Genomic DNA, 16108 nt, shown 5'->3' on the forward strand with positions numbered 1-16108 from the left:
TTAAGTTGATATCAACTGCTATCAACTAAAGCTGGCAAAAAAGTTGTCAAAGTTCCCTTGTAAAAAATATTTGAATGTAGAAAAACATGTGGGTAGAAATCAGTACTAATTTCATGCATGATGTAAATTTTTTAGATATACCTATGAGGTTTATTTCACCTCTTTTTGGATATAATGTATGAATTTTGATCGCAAAGACTGCGTTTTACAGGTTTTGGTTGGCTGCTATATTAAACTGAATTACAAAACAGTACTGTTTAGTAGCATCTGAGCTTTAACCAGATAAACAGTACTGTTTATCTGGTTAAAGCTCAGATGCTACTAATGTGCAGTATTTATTTTTGCATCTATTCAACCATTAATTCATATTTCGATTCAGCAAAGCAGTGACTTCACTCAGTAAGATTTAACGTATTACATCACTGGAAAATTCTCTGCAGCAATTTGCATTTGCAGAAAATCACCATAAACCAATGGTCAAAATACAAGATAGACTTTTAAAGCTGTATCGGGGCCTCTTTTGTCCACCAGGTGGCAGGAATAATCAGAAACAACCCTAAAACAACAGTTGCTACAACTTTTGTATCAAGGTGTTCATGGACATATACAGGGTAGTATAAGCAATCCAAAAAAGGTGTGTTTCATAAATTTAATGTAGAAATACAACCTTTGCTGGAGTCCAAAGAGACGTCAGATTTTATGACAGTGTTTGGCAGGATGAGACGTACTTTGAAGCAAACCATCTTTTATTTCACTGGACATAGGCACGAAGAGACTCCCTTATGAGGATTATTCTCTTCATCGGTTGCAGTTTTGATGCATCAGATTTTTACTGGTCAATAAAATCCAGTGTCTGTTCATGTGGATTTACCAGCAGACATTACTGATAATGCCATGCTCTAACAGCCTCATATATTCGTCATGTTGTATTTTTCTTTTGACCAAGTAATCACACTAAGACTACCTGGTCCAAAAAAAGACCAATAAATAAACAGAACTATGGGATAAAAGTACACATCACACAATGTGAAGAACCAATCCATCTAACAATTCTGTATTTAGGATTTTGTACACCATCTTAAACTAGGACCAACATTTTTTGAACAACAGAAAGTCGTTTAACAAATAGATCTTAATTACAACTTCCTAAAGTCGATACAAATAAAGTTAACAGTCTGTCACTGAGTATTAGATGGGCAGATGATGTGACAAATGCAAAGTAAAGAGCAGTTACAAGGCCTCTGAAACAGCACTGAAGGTTTACAGCATGTCGGCATATTAACATTATTACAAGAACTAGATATTGAGTGTCAAGAAAGTACCCTTTCATTCCAGTGAAGATTCACTGTCCCATCACACATCCTTGAAAAGTATACAATATGCAGTTGGCCAGCAATACACATTAGCAGCAGGAGTGATTCTTCCACACTGTTAAATCTGTGAAGATTAAAATTAACAACACTTTCCCTCCGTATTTTTTTCCAAGAGGGCATGAATTGAAGCAGTTTTGGTTAATTGAGCAGTCTAATATCTTGTGACACCTACAAATAGTTTATAGTAGCTTGCGGGTCTACTCCTACTGCAAATACCATGTCTATTTCATGTTATGAAACACAGACTGATCACAATTACTGTGACAAAATAGATATTTAACATACCTCATGACAGACCTTCTGTAATGTAGGATGAACACAGCACCAAGTGTACAGGAGCTGAATTTCATAGGTGTTGAAATAAGTTACCAAGCTAAGCTAATAAGCTTCATCAATTCAAGAATTTAAAAAGAAGATGCAGTCTTGCGGGGATTCATCAATACTGAAAGTATTCAGACTACAGTACATGATGCATTCACCCTTTAAAAAAAGAAAATTAAAAAAAACAAACAAACAAAAAACCCCACTAACCATAGCCTTTACATTTTTCATCTATAGAGCACATGACTTTTGTAGGTCTGTCACGTAACCAGTCTCTCTCACTGACACTTGCTTTTATTGGATAACAGCTGGCTTCTCATCCATTAGGGTCCTTAAAAGCTAAACATGAAGAAACCAAATAAAAACTAATCTCAGCTGCATTCTTTGCACATTCAAATTGTTTGCTGACAACAGTATTAACTGTTGGAATATCAGATAGCAATAATGCTGATATGGATGTGTGATGTTTAAAAATGTTGTGTTCAGTGTAGCTTTGTCCATTTAATTTTAACACCTCTTTGCAAATTCAACCTTCTCAGATTTGGTTATGAGTGAGCGCTACTTCATGATGGGAACTTATTTACTCCAGTATGATATGCACATCACATTAACATTGTCTGAATAAAAGAAAGTAGCTTAATAGCTTAAGGTCTTGCAAGACACTGGATGTTATAAAGGGACACATTTTCTAAAATCACAAATTCTACACCATCAACAAGCGGGCTTGTTTGGAGACCATCTGTTAAATTAACATTTGTAGGCTACATAGCTATGGACTGTTTCAGTAGGTACATCGATGAACATTGACTTCCAAGAGACGATCAATGACTGCAAAGGAACTGCCTACTGAGAAGCTGTTTTATGCCATTGCATGTACATTAGCTACAATATGATCACAGCTTATATTTCTTAGAATTTAATTTTTGAATAACATGCAAAAGCTCTTTTAATCTGTATGTCATTTAACTATACACCAACAGACCTGGGGTCTTTACTACAAAGCAAGTTTGATGTACCTAGGATGTCAGGATATTTTAACCCAGGGTTCATCAATCTGGCTAAGAGCACATTCACATGAAAGGGTTTGTGCTGGCATCATCTGACCAATCACAAACATGGAAAATTCTACTGCAGTAGAGCATCTGGAAGACATAACTATCATATTAGAATAATACAATAGTGAGAGGATGACTGTGAGAGGGGGAAAGCGCTGTATAAATGTGTCTCTTCTTGAATTGCTTTGGTCAGTAAAATCTGTGAATACCTTTCATGTTAATCAAATTGGGCATATTTAAAGTCAATAAGGAAAGCTAGCAGAAATGCTGATTGTATGGGCTAAGTTAACAGGCTTACCAATATCACCGCTCTATTGGTCTGAAAGTAAAATTTCAGTTTTCATTATTTCAGTTGCAGTCATGTTGCTATTTGAATGAGTAAATAGAATAAATGTAAAAACAGAATTCAAGGGTACGCGCCAATTTGATATTAGATCTACAAAGACAAATGGGCGCCCCGTTTTCAAAGGAGTAACTTTTGTAAAACAGTTCCCTGCCAAAGTCAGGTATTATTTTCCAGAGAACTGATTGGTCAGCAGGCAGTGATTTCTTACGTGTTCATATTTAATATAGAGTATAATCTGCGCCGCAGCAAATTAGGTCTGCTGCATAAATTACAAAATAAGTTCCCATTGCATGTAACTCATTGAGAATGGAACTGCCTTCATAATACGGGAACCTTAGGGTTAACATTTTACATATTGGCTAGCTAACAAGCTAATAAAAAAAACAAAACGTGATTTAACCGCAATCAAAGAAATCTGTGTGTGTGTGAAGATGCAGATTTCCACTAAATGGGCATGTTGAGTCCATGTTAAGGTCTTCTGTTTAAGCAGAACGGGCTCAGATTGATTACTTACCTGAAGGAATGTCAAGGTACACTGTCAGGTGTTTCATAATAAAGGACAGCTAATGCCTTTTGTTTCGCTGTCAATAAGACACAGTGTGATCATTTTCACCTGACTCAGTCTATAAAAGAGATGGCTTTTCCTTTGCATTCACAAGTTATTAAAGTCATTCAACAGTCAGCTGAAAGTTGTCACGACAGCTTCAACTGAAATGAGTGCCATAAACATGGTTTGTCACATTAGCATTTTTCCATCATTTCAAACTCAGGGTAAGGTAAAGAGAAACAATGACCAGCAGCTCAATCTTTAGTGGCAATTTTAGTGAATTCTGAAAAAAGGGGTTCAAAGTGTATTCCTGAATTCTAAAGAGAAGAGTACAGAAAATGTGGTATTTTTCAACTGCTACAAATTCTGTAAACAAAAATACATGAATAGCATAAGCACATAAAGCAGGAAACTATTGACAGCCCTAATGAGGAGCCACAATGTCTGTCAGTTTAATCATGTTGGTTAAATGCTTATTAAGACTACCCATTAGTTCATAGTCCTCTCTTCATCTCCAGTCTCTTCCAGGTTCCTGCAACATTTAGTTGTTTAACCTAACATGATGATTATTGCTTCTCTACGCTATGAAGCTAGTATGCCTCACTATTTTGACCAAAAAGTAAAAACGACAACTCTGTCAGGTAAACAGTCAGTGAGAGTAGGAACAACACATACATACACACACACGCTCACACCCATTTAGTCAATCAATGTGAACATTGCAGAGTCAACCACTCACATATCAGTGAATTTAAAATTTATGTTCAAAAGGTAAGCCACACATACCGGGACACAAAAGACACAGAAAAGACATACATGGACCGAGTCACCCAAGTGACAATCCATAGAACCAGCTGAAGCACCCCCGTAACGTGTGTTTCATCTCACACCGCTGTGTGTTTTGAATTCTCGTTTTCCTTCATGGGCGAAGAGGCAATATTCCTGTTGAACTGGCTGAAACTGGCTGCCCTGCATCTTGCCCTTGGCCCTCCTCCTCCTCGGTCCTCTCCAGCTGTGGGCCCCGATGGCAAAGTACTGTAGCGACCTGGGATCGGCAGATCCTGCCCTGGGGGGAGCGTGTTGCCGCTGGGGTGGAGGGTGGCATCCTTGGCAAACAGCCGCTGGATGAGTTGTAATTTCTCCTTCTCCTCCTGTAAAAAGACATCGACCAGGAGCTTCTTTTCCCTTTTGAGCTGCTCCACGATGGTTTTGGGAACATCAGGAATCACCCAGGCAACCACGAGGCTGAGGAACATCACCAGGTTCTTGAAGAATAGGAGAAAAGTGGGAATATAAGTGATAGAAAGACTGATGCATGTGGAAACAAGTGCGATTGATGATAACTGTGACAGTGACATACTGTATATCAACCATATCAATGTCACTGAGCCATTATGTCAAAAATATATACGCGGCTAGCGTAACACGCCAAAGTTGAAATAATGGATCCTGGCACTATTACAATTGTCCACTGGGTTATACCTGAGAACCAGCTGATCAGTGATGATCCCTGATAGCAATTTGGACCAGTTTAATGCAGAAGCTGATGTTTGCCTTTGTGCAACTTTGAGGTCTTTGCTCAAATCAAAGACAAACCAGTTCAAGTGATGAGAACGAGAAGGTACAGTCTGTAAATTTTTCACCGCAACACGTCAGTAGATTGAAGATTGCATTCATCTGTAGTGAGCAGAGATGGGCAGTAATGCATTACTGTAATCCGATTACTTTTTTCAAGTAACGAGTAAAGTAAGGGATTACTATTGCAAAAAAAGGTAATTAGATTACCGTTACTTTCCGGTAAGCACACTGCGTTACTAAAACTGTAATTTTTTTTGTGAGTGTCTCATGACAATGATGTAAGCGAGCGCGACATTCGTGGCATATATCGAGTGCGGGAGAGAGTATGCCCGTGCAGCTTTTAAAGTGTGGAAGTACTGACCTTACTTTGAGCTTAAAAACTTAAGCTCAAAGTAAAAATGTGACAAAAAAGTGACAAAAACATTAGCGTCCACTGTTCACTGCGTGGGAAGAAAACTTCTTTTTACAGCAAAAAACCCCCTAAACTTCCAAGCAAGTACCGACTACGCACCGAGTATGCTACGACGTAATGGGAAATTCACAGACAAACTTCCACTGACCGCTGCGGCACACCTGCACCAGGGCAAACCTCTGCCTGCCCCACTCCTGCTATACAGGTGAAAATAGAGCAACAGGACCGCTGAGTCTTTGATTTTATTTATTTTCTGCTGTGTTTTACTTGCATCTATTGAAAAACTGAGTGTAAACACAAAAAAATATTTTATTTTATGTGCAGGAATGTGCAGAAAATAGGTTTAGATGTTAAACAAATTTCTTCCAGTCAGAGAATGTTGCATATAATTTAATGTTTTCTTGATGCATAAAGTCAAGTCATAAAGATTAAAACTAATAAAAACAAATTTTAAAAAGAGACTTTTTCCATTTGATTACATTTTATATGATGGATTAGGCAGAAAGTAGAGCTGGGCTGAAAGATCTATTGCTTTATCACCTATTCAGGTTGTAAATCATGTTTTTAAAAGTAACTAAGTAACTAATTACTTTTGAAAATAAGTAATCAGTAAAGTAATGGGATTACTTTTGGGGAAGTAATTAGTAATTAGTTACTGATTAACTTGACCAACACTGGTAGTGTGTGTACTCTGCGTATCTGTAACCGGAAGGTCGCCGGTTCGATCCCCGGGCTCTCTGTCCTGGTCGTTGTGTCCTTGGGCAAGACACTTTACCCTACCGCCTACTGGTGTTGGCCAGAGGGGCCGATGGCGCAATATGGCAGCCTCGCTTCTGTCAGTCTGCCCCAGGGCAGCTGTGGCTACAACTGTAGCTTGCCTCCACCAGTGTGTGAATGTGAGAGTGAATGAATAGTGGCATTGTAAAGCGCTTTGGGTGCCTTGAAAAGCGCTATATAAATCCAATCCATTATTATTATTATTATTATTACTACTCAGATACCAAAGTGACTCCGGACTTTTTCCCCTATCTGCGCAGGCCGTCACTCTATTGTTAACCGGAGCTGTCAGTGCTGGGTGAAACATTCTGAAGAGTCCAACATGGACCAATGAGTGAGAGAAGCTCACTTCTGACCGATGACAGCAATACTGAAGTGAGTTGTTGAGGATTTCCCAAACTTTTCAGTCTGTGAGCACTGCTGTTTTTTCTGTTGTTATGCTCAAGGGTCGTAAAAATTACAATTTCCCTCTGACAAACAGTTTGATTACATTCTGATGCCGTATGAGAGTTTATTCAGGACAACAATTTTACATCTATTTCAGATAGTTTTACTAATGCAACTATTTATGGGAGTAGGATTTTTAGTGGAAATTGCAGCAATCACAGATAAAGGACATAAGTGGGTAAAACTAAAAATGATTTCTCACTGTTCCATTCACATCACAAAAAAACTATTGAACCAAAAGTTTAAGAGCAACTGTATAGTACCTGAATTCTGGTCATGATTATTTCTTAACAGAAATAAAGAATGAAACTTTAACAACTTGTCCAAGGACATTTGAGAAACATGAAGCATCTGGTTGTTTTCCTGACCATAATGAGAGCAGAGTGTGATCCACTCAGTTTGGAATGACTGGCCAAAAAAAACCACACACACACACACACACACACACACACACACACACACACACACACACACACACACACACACACACACACACACACACACACACACACACACACACACACACACACACACACACACACACACACACACACACACACGTTTCTTTTATATGCATCACTGCAAATGCAGACAGGATTTAAAAAAAAGAAAAAAAACAGAAACTGAGTAATACACTGAAATTGCACCTGGAACAGAATGACGAAGGCGAGCCTTGCAGCCAGGACACACCAGTACTGTTTAGAGAACTGGTACGCGTCTGGAGACCATGGGGGTTCCCTGTAGTCTTTATACCTAGAACAAAAAAAAATTAAATAAAATAAAACACCCATGGAGACAAGAATATCTACGAGTCCAGAGTTTGAGAATATGAGGCAAACCTAAGATTAAACTGATTTACAGCATCTTTATCTAGCTGAGACCTTGCCTAATCAAAATATATAGCTCCTTGGCTCAGTCGAGAAACTTAAAGTGCAATAAACTTTATCAGGATTCCTTTCATTTGTTGTCCTTGTAGTAAACACTCTTTATTGTACCTTCAAAACAAACATGGGGAAACTCAAACCACATGTTGTACAAACTGTCTACATGCTCCAAATAAGGACAGAGGCAGAATAAGATAACAAGGACTAAGAATAACAGCCAAGTGCACAACAAAAAGGTAGACAGGGTAGAGCCATTTTACCACCACTTCACACTTTGACATTATACCTGGAAACTTCACTTAACCATAACTACTACTATCCTCACCCAAACCCTTACCAATCATACTAAAAAGCACAAACTGAGATTATGGGGATTTGTCGTTCCCCAAATCTTGAGTAATTAGATTGCGGTCCCCACAGGATCAGCAATACCAGATGTGATACAGAAATTGTGTCAGTCTGTTTTAATCATCACAGAAAGATGTCGTCCAAATTCAGTTCAAGGGTAAAAGGAGGTGAGGAGTGAACACGTGAAATTAAAAAAAATAAATAAATAAAGCACAGTTGGTTCATTATTCATTATTCATTCATTATATCTTTAACTTTAAAAAAAAAAAAAAAAAAAAAAGCGGTTTGTTAACACTGGAGAAAAAATGTGAGTTATTTGCTGCTGGAAGAAAGACATGAATAATATAGTTGGTACAGCTGGTACATTCAGGTACCAGAGCTGCTGCTGCTTCTGTATCTGTTGGCTAAAATGCAACCAGAGAGGATTAGAATACAAATGTCAAGTTGCAACTGGACTGTTTGAGATTCAGCAGTATTATGAAATCAAAGAGACCCTGCTGAGTGAGTGTTGGAGAAAACCTCAGTGGTTTGTTGGCAATTTTCCACCCACTCTCTCTTAAAATAAAATAAGTGAAACGGACAAAAAAAAAAAAATTCCCAAGAAAATAAAAGCATTTGTGGACAGGCATCTGATTTGAGCTACTGCATACATAAACTAACAGTCTAGATGATCCAACTTCAGCACAGCCAAGATTATTTAGATTTCCAAGTTCCTTAAATTCACTCGCTCCTTAATGAAGGTTGCACCCTCTTTACATCCTACTTTAGGATTTAAAAAAAAAAGCATTTTCAAAAGAAAGGCAATGAGCAATAACTGTGGGTTAAAATACCTCCATCTAAACACATTTAGTGAAATTGTGGGTATTGAAACTCCAAATAACAATACTACTATGCATGTTATGGAACTGGCTGAGAGACCTTTGCAACCTGCAGCATTATGAGATGTTATGAAATATCACTAAAATGCCAGTAAAAGCATTGAACAGCCTTAACCTGTAAACATCTGAAACGTTGAAGCTCACCAGAGTTCAGCAGCAGGTTACTAATCTGACCATCAACCAACCTTCTACAAATATGTAGAGAATGACACTTGGCTTTATGTTACACTGCTTTTGGCCTCCGTTTTCACAGCTATTGTAAAAGAGGCTGCATTTTCCTGTGGGATGCAAAGTACAACATAGAGCATTCCTTTGAAGCCAAGAACTAGGAGACAGTCCCTCTTATTGTTAACCTCAAGCACATCTTTAGGCAGAAAACGCGTCGTCTGAAACCACTAAATGTACAGAAGAGTGTGGAGACAAAGACTGGCTTTATGTGGAGCTGTAGCTATAGACAGTAGACATCTATTCAACATTAGGTTGAATCAGTGCACATTTAAGACATGGAGACACTCAAAATCAGGTTAAAAAGCAACATTTACTCCGTACTTAAAAATGTACTTTAGTGGAGACTTAAAATGTTATGAAAAGCACAACCAAAGAACGATTTTCAATCAAGTACTCAAACTTTAACTGCTTGCACTATGCTTGGATCAAGTGTGGTGCAAAGGTCCTCTCTCACTTCTGCAGCAATTTATGGAAACATGATTACAGAGATTCTGGGACTCTCCACCATTTGACCCTTAGAACTGAAGAAGCTTCTCGGATGAGAGGTGAAACGTCTTCAAGCAACTTAAAGAAGTCCAGACGCTTTTCTTTCCAAGCTCTTTAGACTACAATGACCTGGATGACTGAGAGCCTTCACAGAAATTACAGAGATTGTAATATTCTTTTGAGCATGAAAGTCAGAAAGTCAGTCATTTCTTTCCTGCATTTATAACTCGATCAGTTCTGGAAGATCCCCAACAACACTGGCTCAAATAAACCCGCAAAGCTTGAACCTGAAAACTATATTCCTTATATTTTACATAGATGTATTTAAAACTGCACACCCCAAGAAGCAAAACAAAAGCATAACAGAAAAGAAATGCAGGAAGCTCGAACTGCAGGGCAGTTTAACACGTCACGCAAACAGGATGTCTCACATCAAAGTTTTACATTAAAATGACTGCACAACAAAAGTCAATTCCACACACTGTCATGAAAAAATTCCTCTGAAGTCAAAATAAATTAAAGGGACTGAATGAGCTGCCTCACTAAGCACTTGACTAACAGTATAGAAATAACAGAGAGGGAGGGGAGGGCCAGTGTGTGTGTGTTAGCATGGTCTTATGATGCCTGACTCCTTCTCCTTATACAGTCATGAGTGAGGAATGCTGTCCGTGAGAGTCAGTCTTCTTTCCCTTTCTTTTTCCTTTGATCTAGTCATCTGTCTCTCAGTCTCTCAGTAATTTTTTGCAACATTTTGTTTTAGGTCATCTTGAAATATAAAAAAAAAAATGAAATAAAAATAAAATAAGACCAGTCTCTGTCAGTTTAATTCACTTAACACTTCTTAGGTGGAATCACAAATACAGTTGTGCTATCAAAGATGATTTTTCTCTCTGTTCTTGTGTGTGTGCACGCATGTGTTTTCTCAAAGCTCCATGTTTGGTTAAAATAGTGGAGCTCTGCAGCACTGAAGCATTTAACTCAATATTCTTTCAGAAGACCTCTCAATAAGATTAGGGTTACTATGTGAGACGAGCGTGTTCGTCTGGGTCATTCCCATCTATAAATAAATAAATAAATAAATACATACACAGTAAACCTGTGTTACGCAACATGGTAGCTGTTAGCTATCATCCTGTTTGTTGTACGAACATATGAGCTTCATATTGGATCCATTTGGTAGGTTTGGCATCACCCCACATTTGCCCCAAACCCCTTTAACCCTTGTGCAGTTTATTCATTGTCTCTAGATCGCTCTAGGCAGGAAAATGGAGCCGGATGCAATCTTTTGGAGGGCAGACTTTGGGGGCACAAAATTTTATGTTGTTTTTCCAATGAGGTCACGTTTCATTTCAAACTAAAAACATGGAGGATTATTTAATGCTGGCAAATGGCAGTATATACTGTATTAAACTTTACACTATATGTGGATCAATGCAATCAGCGTACAGTAATATAAGTCTTGAGCCAGTCCCCATCTCTTTATATTTCACTAGGAAAATGTGATTCAGTTAAATGTGCAAACATACATGGAAATACAAAACATAAGGCAAATCCACAGTTGTACAATTCAAAAAAATAATAATAATAAAAAATGTAAAGTCAATATTTTATATGACCACCTTCAGTGTTGCCGTGATGTAGCCAAATCAGTCTGGTATTACGTCACAAAGAACATAATAAACTGACAGAAAACCAAATCAAATGTTCTTCAACACAGCCTGAACTCTTTAAGAAACTTTTCATGTCATTCTTTTCCTGTAATTTCTTCAAGTAGTCTTCAGGAAGGGCATCTGGCAAAATAAAACTCCCAAATCATACATAGAGCTGTAGTAACTCCTTATACATAAGGGAGTAGCTAAAAGTAGCAGTCTGTTGGTAGCGGTCTTTAAGAGGCTTCTTGAATGACATTCCAAAGCTTTTTGGATTTCGACTGACTTTTGTTCTGTTCTGTCAAAATTATCCCACACTGCTTCAGTAATGTTGTAGGTCTGGGCTCTGGGGAGGCCAATCCATGACAGTGTTCCACTATGTTTTACAGATTACTGTACACACTCACTACTGTACCTTTCTCCTGACCTGTTCCCTATAAGTTTCAAGGTTTTTTTTTTTACTGTGCTATGTTTGTCACAACCCTATTACCCATACTCTCCAACCTGAAAAAGTAAGTTTTTAAATTATTGTTTCATAAATTCTTGACTTAACAGACATTAGTTTAAGCAGCTTTAGAATTCTTGTTCAACATTTCACTTGTGACATTTTTGTTTTTGCTGTAATTCCAGTTTATTTTCAAATATTTGCTCAAATACAGTATTAATATACTGTAATGGCAAACTAATACAGAGGCAATATATTAAAGTTTCAGTCAGGTTTCAGAGCTCATCAGAGCACAGAAACAGCTTTAGTGAAGGTTACAAATGATCTTCTTATGGCCTCTGACAGTGGACTCGTCTCTGTGCTTGTCCTGCTAGACCTCAGTGCAGCGTTCGATACAGTTGACCATAATATTCTATTAGAGCGATTAAAGCATGCTGTAGGTATTACAGGTAATGCGCTGCAGTGGTTTGTATCATATCTATCTAAAATTAGAAATATCCTGTCTCAGAGTGACGCTGAAAAACTAGTTCATGCATTTATTACTTCCAGGCTGGACCACTGCAATTCATTATTATCACGATGTCCTAATAACTCCTTAAAACTCCCATGATGCATTGAGTTTTTCCTTTCCAGTCACCTTTCTCACTCACTATGTGTTAATAGACCTCTCTGCATTGAATCATATCTGTTATTAATCTCTGTCTCTCTTCCACAGCATTTCTTTTATCCTGTCTTCCTTCTCTCACCCCAACCGGTCGCAGCAGATGGCCGCCCCTCCCTGAGCCTGGTTCTGCCGGAGGTTTCTTCCTGTTAAAAGGGAGTTTTTCCTTCCCACTGTCGCCAAAGTGCTTGCTCATAGGGGGTCATATGATTGTTGGGATTTCTCTGTATCTATTATTGTACGATCTACTGTACAATATAAAGCATCTTGAGGCGACTGCTGTTGTGATTTGGCGCTATATAAATAAAATTGAATTGAATTGAATTACTAAACCAAGCACTGAAAATAAAGAATATTTTCTCCTAATGCTGAGAGGAAACCTCTCCTTACAAATTATTTGATAATCCATTGCATAACCGCTTAACCCTCAATTGACTTCCTGCTGATAAGCCTGTTAGCAAAGCCAACTTCCTGTCAGCTCAGGAGTGAGTACTGTCTTGATATAAAGCAGGTATATACCTAAATGGCAATTTTAACAGTTTTCCTCTAAGATTATGATTTTCAATACATTTCCATCTATAATGGTAGGTTCCTTGTTTTCTGTAAATCACTCGAAATCTACACTTTCAAGCTAAATATAATTTTATTATAACCAACTTATATCAGTAGATGTCAGACACATGGAGGTCAAAGGTCAAAGATGTGATATAAGAGGAGGTACAGCCACTCCAAATCTGTTTTAAAACTGATTTTTTTGTTTTGTTTTAAAAGTGAGCTTTTACTCTACACCAGGGGCTACTCAACATCCCACACTTCAAATTTCATCTCCTTAAATAAACAGTTTTGAAATAGCTATACACTAAAAAGATATAATAATATAAAAATTATTTGTTTAAAGTTTTAACCAGATACACTGTTACTGCTATTTTCATATAAATTTACACAAAACAGCTAACATCAGCATCACAACATCATCAAAAATGGAAAATAGAAAAGGAAAATGTCCTTTTCTTGACATAGTCTTAAAATGTTTAACTCTTTGTTTCACATTCAGAATTTTGATGACACCGACAACACTGTAGGACAAAAAGGACTGCGGAGATGTACAGTCATGCTCTGCTCACTGATGCAGAATCTTCAACTTCCTCACACTGCTGTTTTTAAAATTTTATTAAAAATGTAAAACCTTGGTGGGTAGCTTCTGTCACACCATCCATCTATTTATCCACCCATCCATATGCAGCACCACCCCCCTGCCTTCATTCATTCATTTCCTCACTGGCATTTCTATATCTTTCCATTTCAACAGTTTCCTTACTGTCTTAAAAAGCATTCCTTTGTATTGTTATCTGATCATCAGTTCAATGATATCTCCCCTCATCTCTGCATCCTCTGAATGGATGGATAGTTATTATCCATCCATTCATCTTGACTATTGCATGCATTCATCCATATGTCCAGAACCCCAAATTAACTGGGCCAGAAAGAAGAAGGAGAAAAAAAAAAAAGGCAACCATTGTCTGGAGAATCTGAAATTCAGAGCTGAATCATTTGCCCTGAGCCCAGAGGCACTGCCCACATCAGCAGCACTGTCTAGATACAGTCTATACATGACTACACAGCTCTGCTCACTGCAGACACACAAAATCTTCCTGGAACATCCTGCAGCCAATTTCACGCCTATGAAACGTTCAAGGCGAACACTATCTGGTCATTCTTGCGATGTGACATATCAGCCTACAGTGGTACAAAGACTGCATTCTCGCATAGTAATTCTTTGCCATCTTATGTAACAGCAGGTCGGCCTCAGTTGTCTGTGGGCGCTGGCATCCATGACCTTTTCCTCTGCAAAGCTTTATATTGATATTATGAAAGAGATGCTTACCAGTGGAATGAGTGAAAATGCATAAAAGATACAATTGTGCATTTTGCAATAATGCCTTTCCAATCCATTCTTGTTGTTTCCACATTCAAAGTGGCATTACAGTTTGCATGAGGGTGCGATGGTGCGTCTTAATCAAGAACTTAGTTCCTCGCCGTTTAATTGAGTGTTTCACATTTGTAGCTAGCACAAAATATTAATACATCAATATTTGGTATGATAGTGACGACTACAAAAGGTTTTTGGTTCATTCAACTGCAGCCCTTAGCCCTGTAGCACAACCCAACTCAAGAAAAATCAAGTGAAAAAAAAAAAAATCAATAAATCAGCTGTCCCTCCCTCAGATTGGAGTTTAATATTAGATGCAGAACAGGCCTTCAGGTTGAGCATTAAAAAGTGTTTGTTGTACCCAAAACAAAACACTCTTAAGCAATCCAAACTTGTAATGATTTTCAAAATTAGCAACGTTTAACTAAATTTATCACAGAAACATTTTTGAGACCAGTGATAAACGTTCAAAGCACTAAATAAAGTTCCTAAACTCAAATACAAGTTCAGATATAAAGAGAAGATTTCAACTCCATGAAACAAACATTCTTTAGTCAAGATTAAAGGGCCATTAACCTTAATTTATACATAATAATCTGAGTGAATCCTTGTTAATAGAGACACTGTTTGCATGTTTCTGCAAAGGCCAAAATTATAAGTTATGACAAAACACAGAAATGCTGTTTTATCCTTCCCCAAATTAAATTCCTCAGATGTAAAAATAGATGAATTGGCCTGAATGTTTTCTTGAATGCTCACCAAATACTTCACTGGCAGTTGAGGGAACAAAAGCAACAAGGCCAAACGCACAGCGTTTGTCCATGTATGACAAGTGAATAAACAAGTTGAATAGGTATTCCCATGTTGACTGGCTATTTGCTGAATACAGAAGTGCTCGTCCCACAGAAATGTGAGCAAAACGTAATTGCTACAAATATACTTCGTGAGCATGGGTGTGTGTTTTACCGGCATAAAGTTATGTTTCCAAGCTCAGAGTTCTGTGGTGCTGTGCCAGGTTTTAAATCGGACACGTTGAAGTAGGACAGCGTGTGGTCAATGAAGCCATGCATGGTGCCCGTCGGACTGTACATGTACTCGTAAACGAGCCTAGGGATGAAGTCGGACGTAAAGGAGATCACAAAGGCCTATAGACAGAAAGACAAAGAGATCAAAACAGAAAGAGTGAAACAGTCTGTCTGTCAGGACCAGTGATATAGAAAAGTATAAAAACTGAATCATGTTTTATGCTGTTCACATTTCTTCCTTCACTTTTTATATATGCAAACAATTTGATTTTTAAGGAAACATTCTCACAGTGAAGAATGTAGCTTATTAAGCTACTGTAAGACCAGAATCAAATCAGAATACGATCAGCTATTACTCAAAGCCAAACTATCTGTAGCTGTAAAGGACAGAAAACCTCAGACTGATGCTTGTTCTTTTCAGTGAGAGGAGGGACAGGGGTTACAAAGAGCAAAAATCTGGTAAACTGTGCATTTGTTTAATATACATTTGAGTTTAAGGAACATTAAAGTCAGTAGAACTGATAGATACACATCTGTTATTGTTGTGAAGCTCCTGGTCAATCAATCAATCTTTATTTATAAAGCACTTTTCATACAGCAATGTAGCACAAAGTGCTTTACATGGTTAAAAGCAGCCCACCCCACCCTGCCCTCCAACTCACTCCCCACACTCTCATTAATATAAACAATCATGGATACATACCACCCCCCACACACA

The 16108-nt window shown here is 37.9% G+C and overlaps 1 protein-coding gene across 10 annotated transcripts in view; it reads right to left on the bottom strand.

The window, feature by feature from the left end:
- Window positions 1–1027: 1027 nt before the first annotated feature.
- The window catches only part of ano2b (anoctamin 2b), a 75921-nt gene continuing 60840 nt past the window's right edge, over window positions 1028–16108 (bottom strand). For all 10 annotated transcript variants that reach the window (XM_082510925.1, XM_082510923.1, XM_082510924.1 and 7 more), the window contains 3 exons: window positions 15332–15510; window positions 7504–7609; window positions 1028–4907 (listed from right to left, as the gene is read on the bottom strand). In XM_082510925.1, coding sequence (XP_082367051.1) covers window positions 4527–4907; window positions 7504–7609; window positions 15332–15510 — 666 coding nt within the window. In that variant the 3' untranslated portion in view covers window positions 1028–4526. The remainder of the gene's footprint in view (window positions 4908–7503; window positions 7610–15331; window positions 15511–16108) is intronic.

The sequence above is a fragment of the Aulonocara stuartgranti genome, assembly GCF_965226115.1.
Source record: "Aulonocara stuartgranti genome assembly, chromosome: 17".
NCBI lineage: Eukaryota > Metazoa > Chordata > Actinopteri > Cichliformes > Cichlidae > Aulonocara > Aulonocara stuartgranti.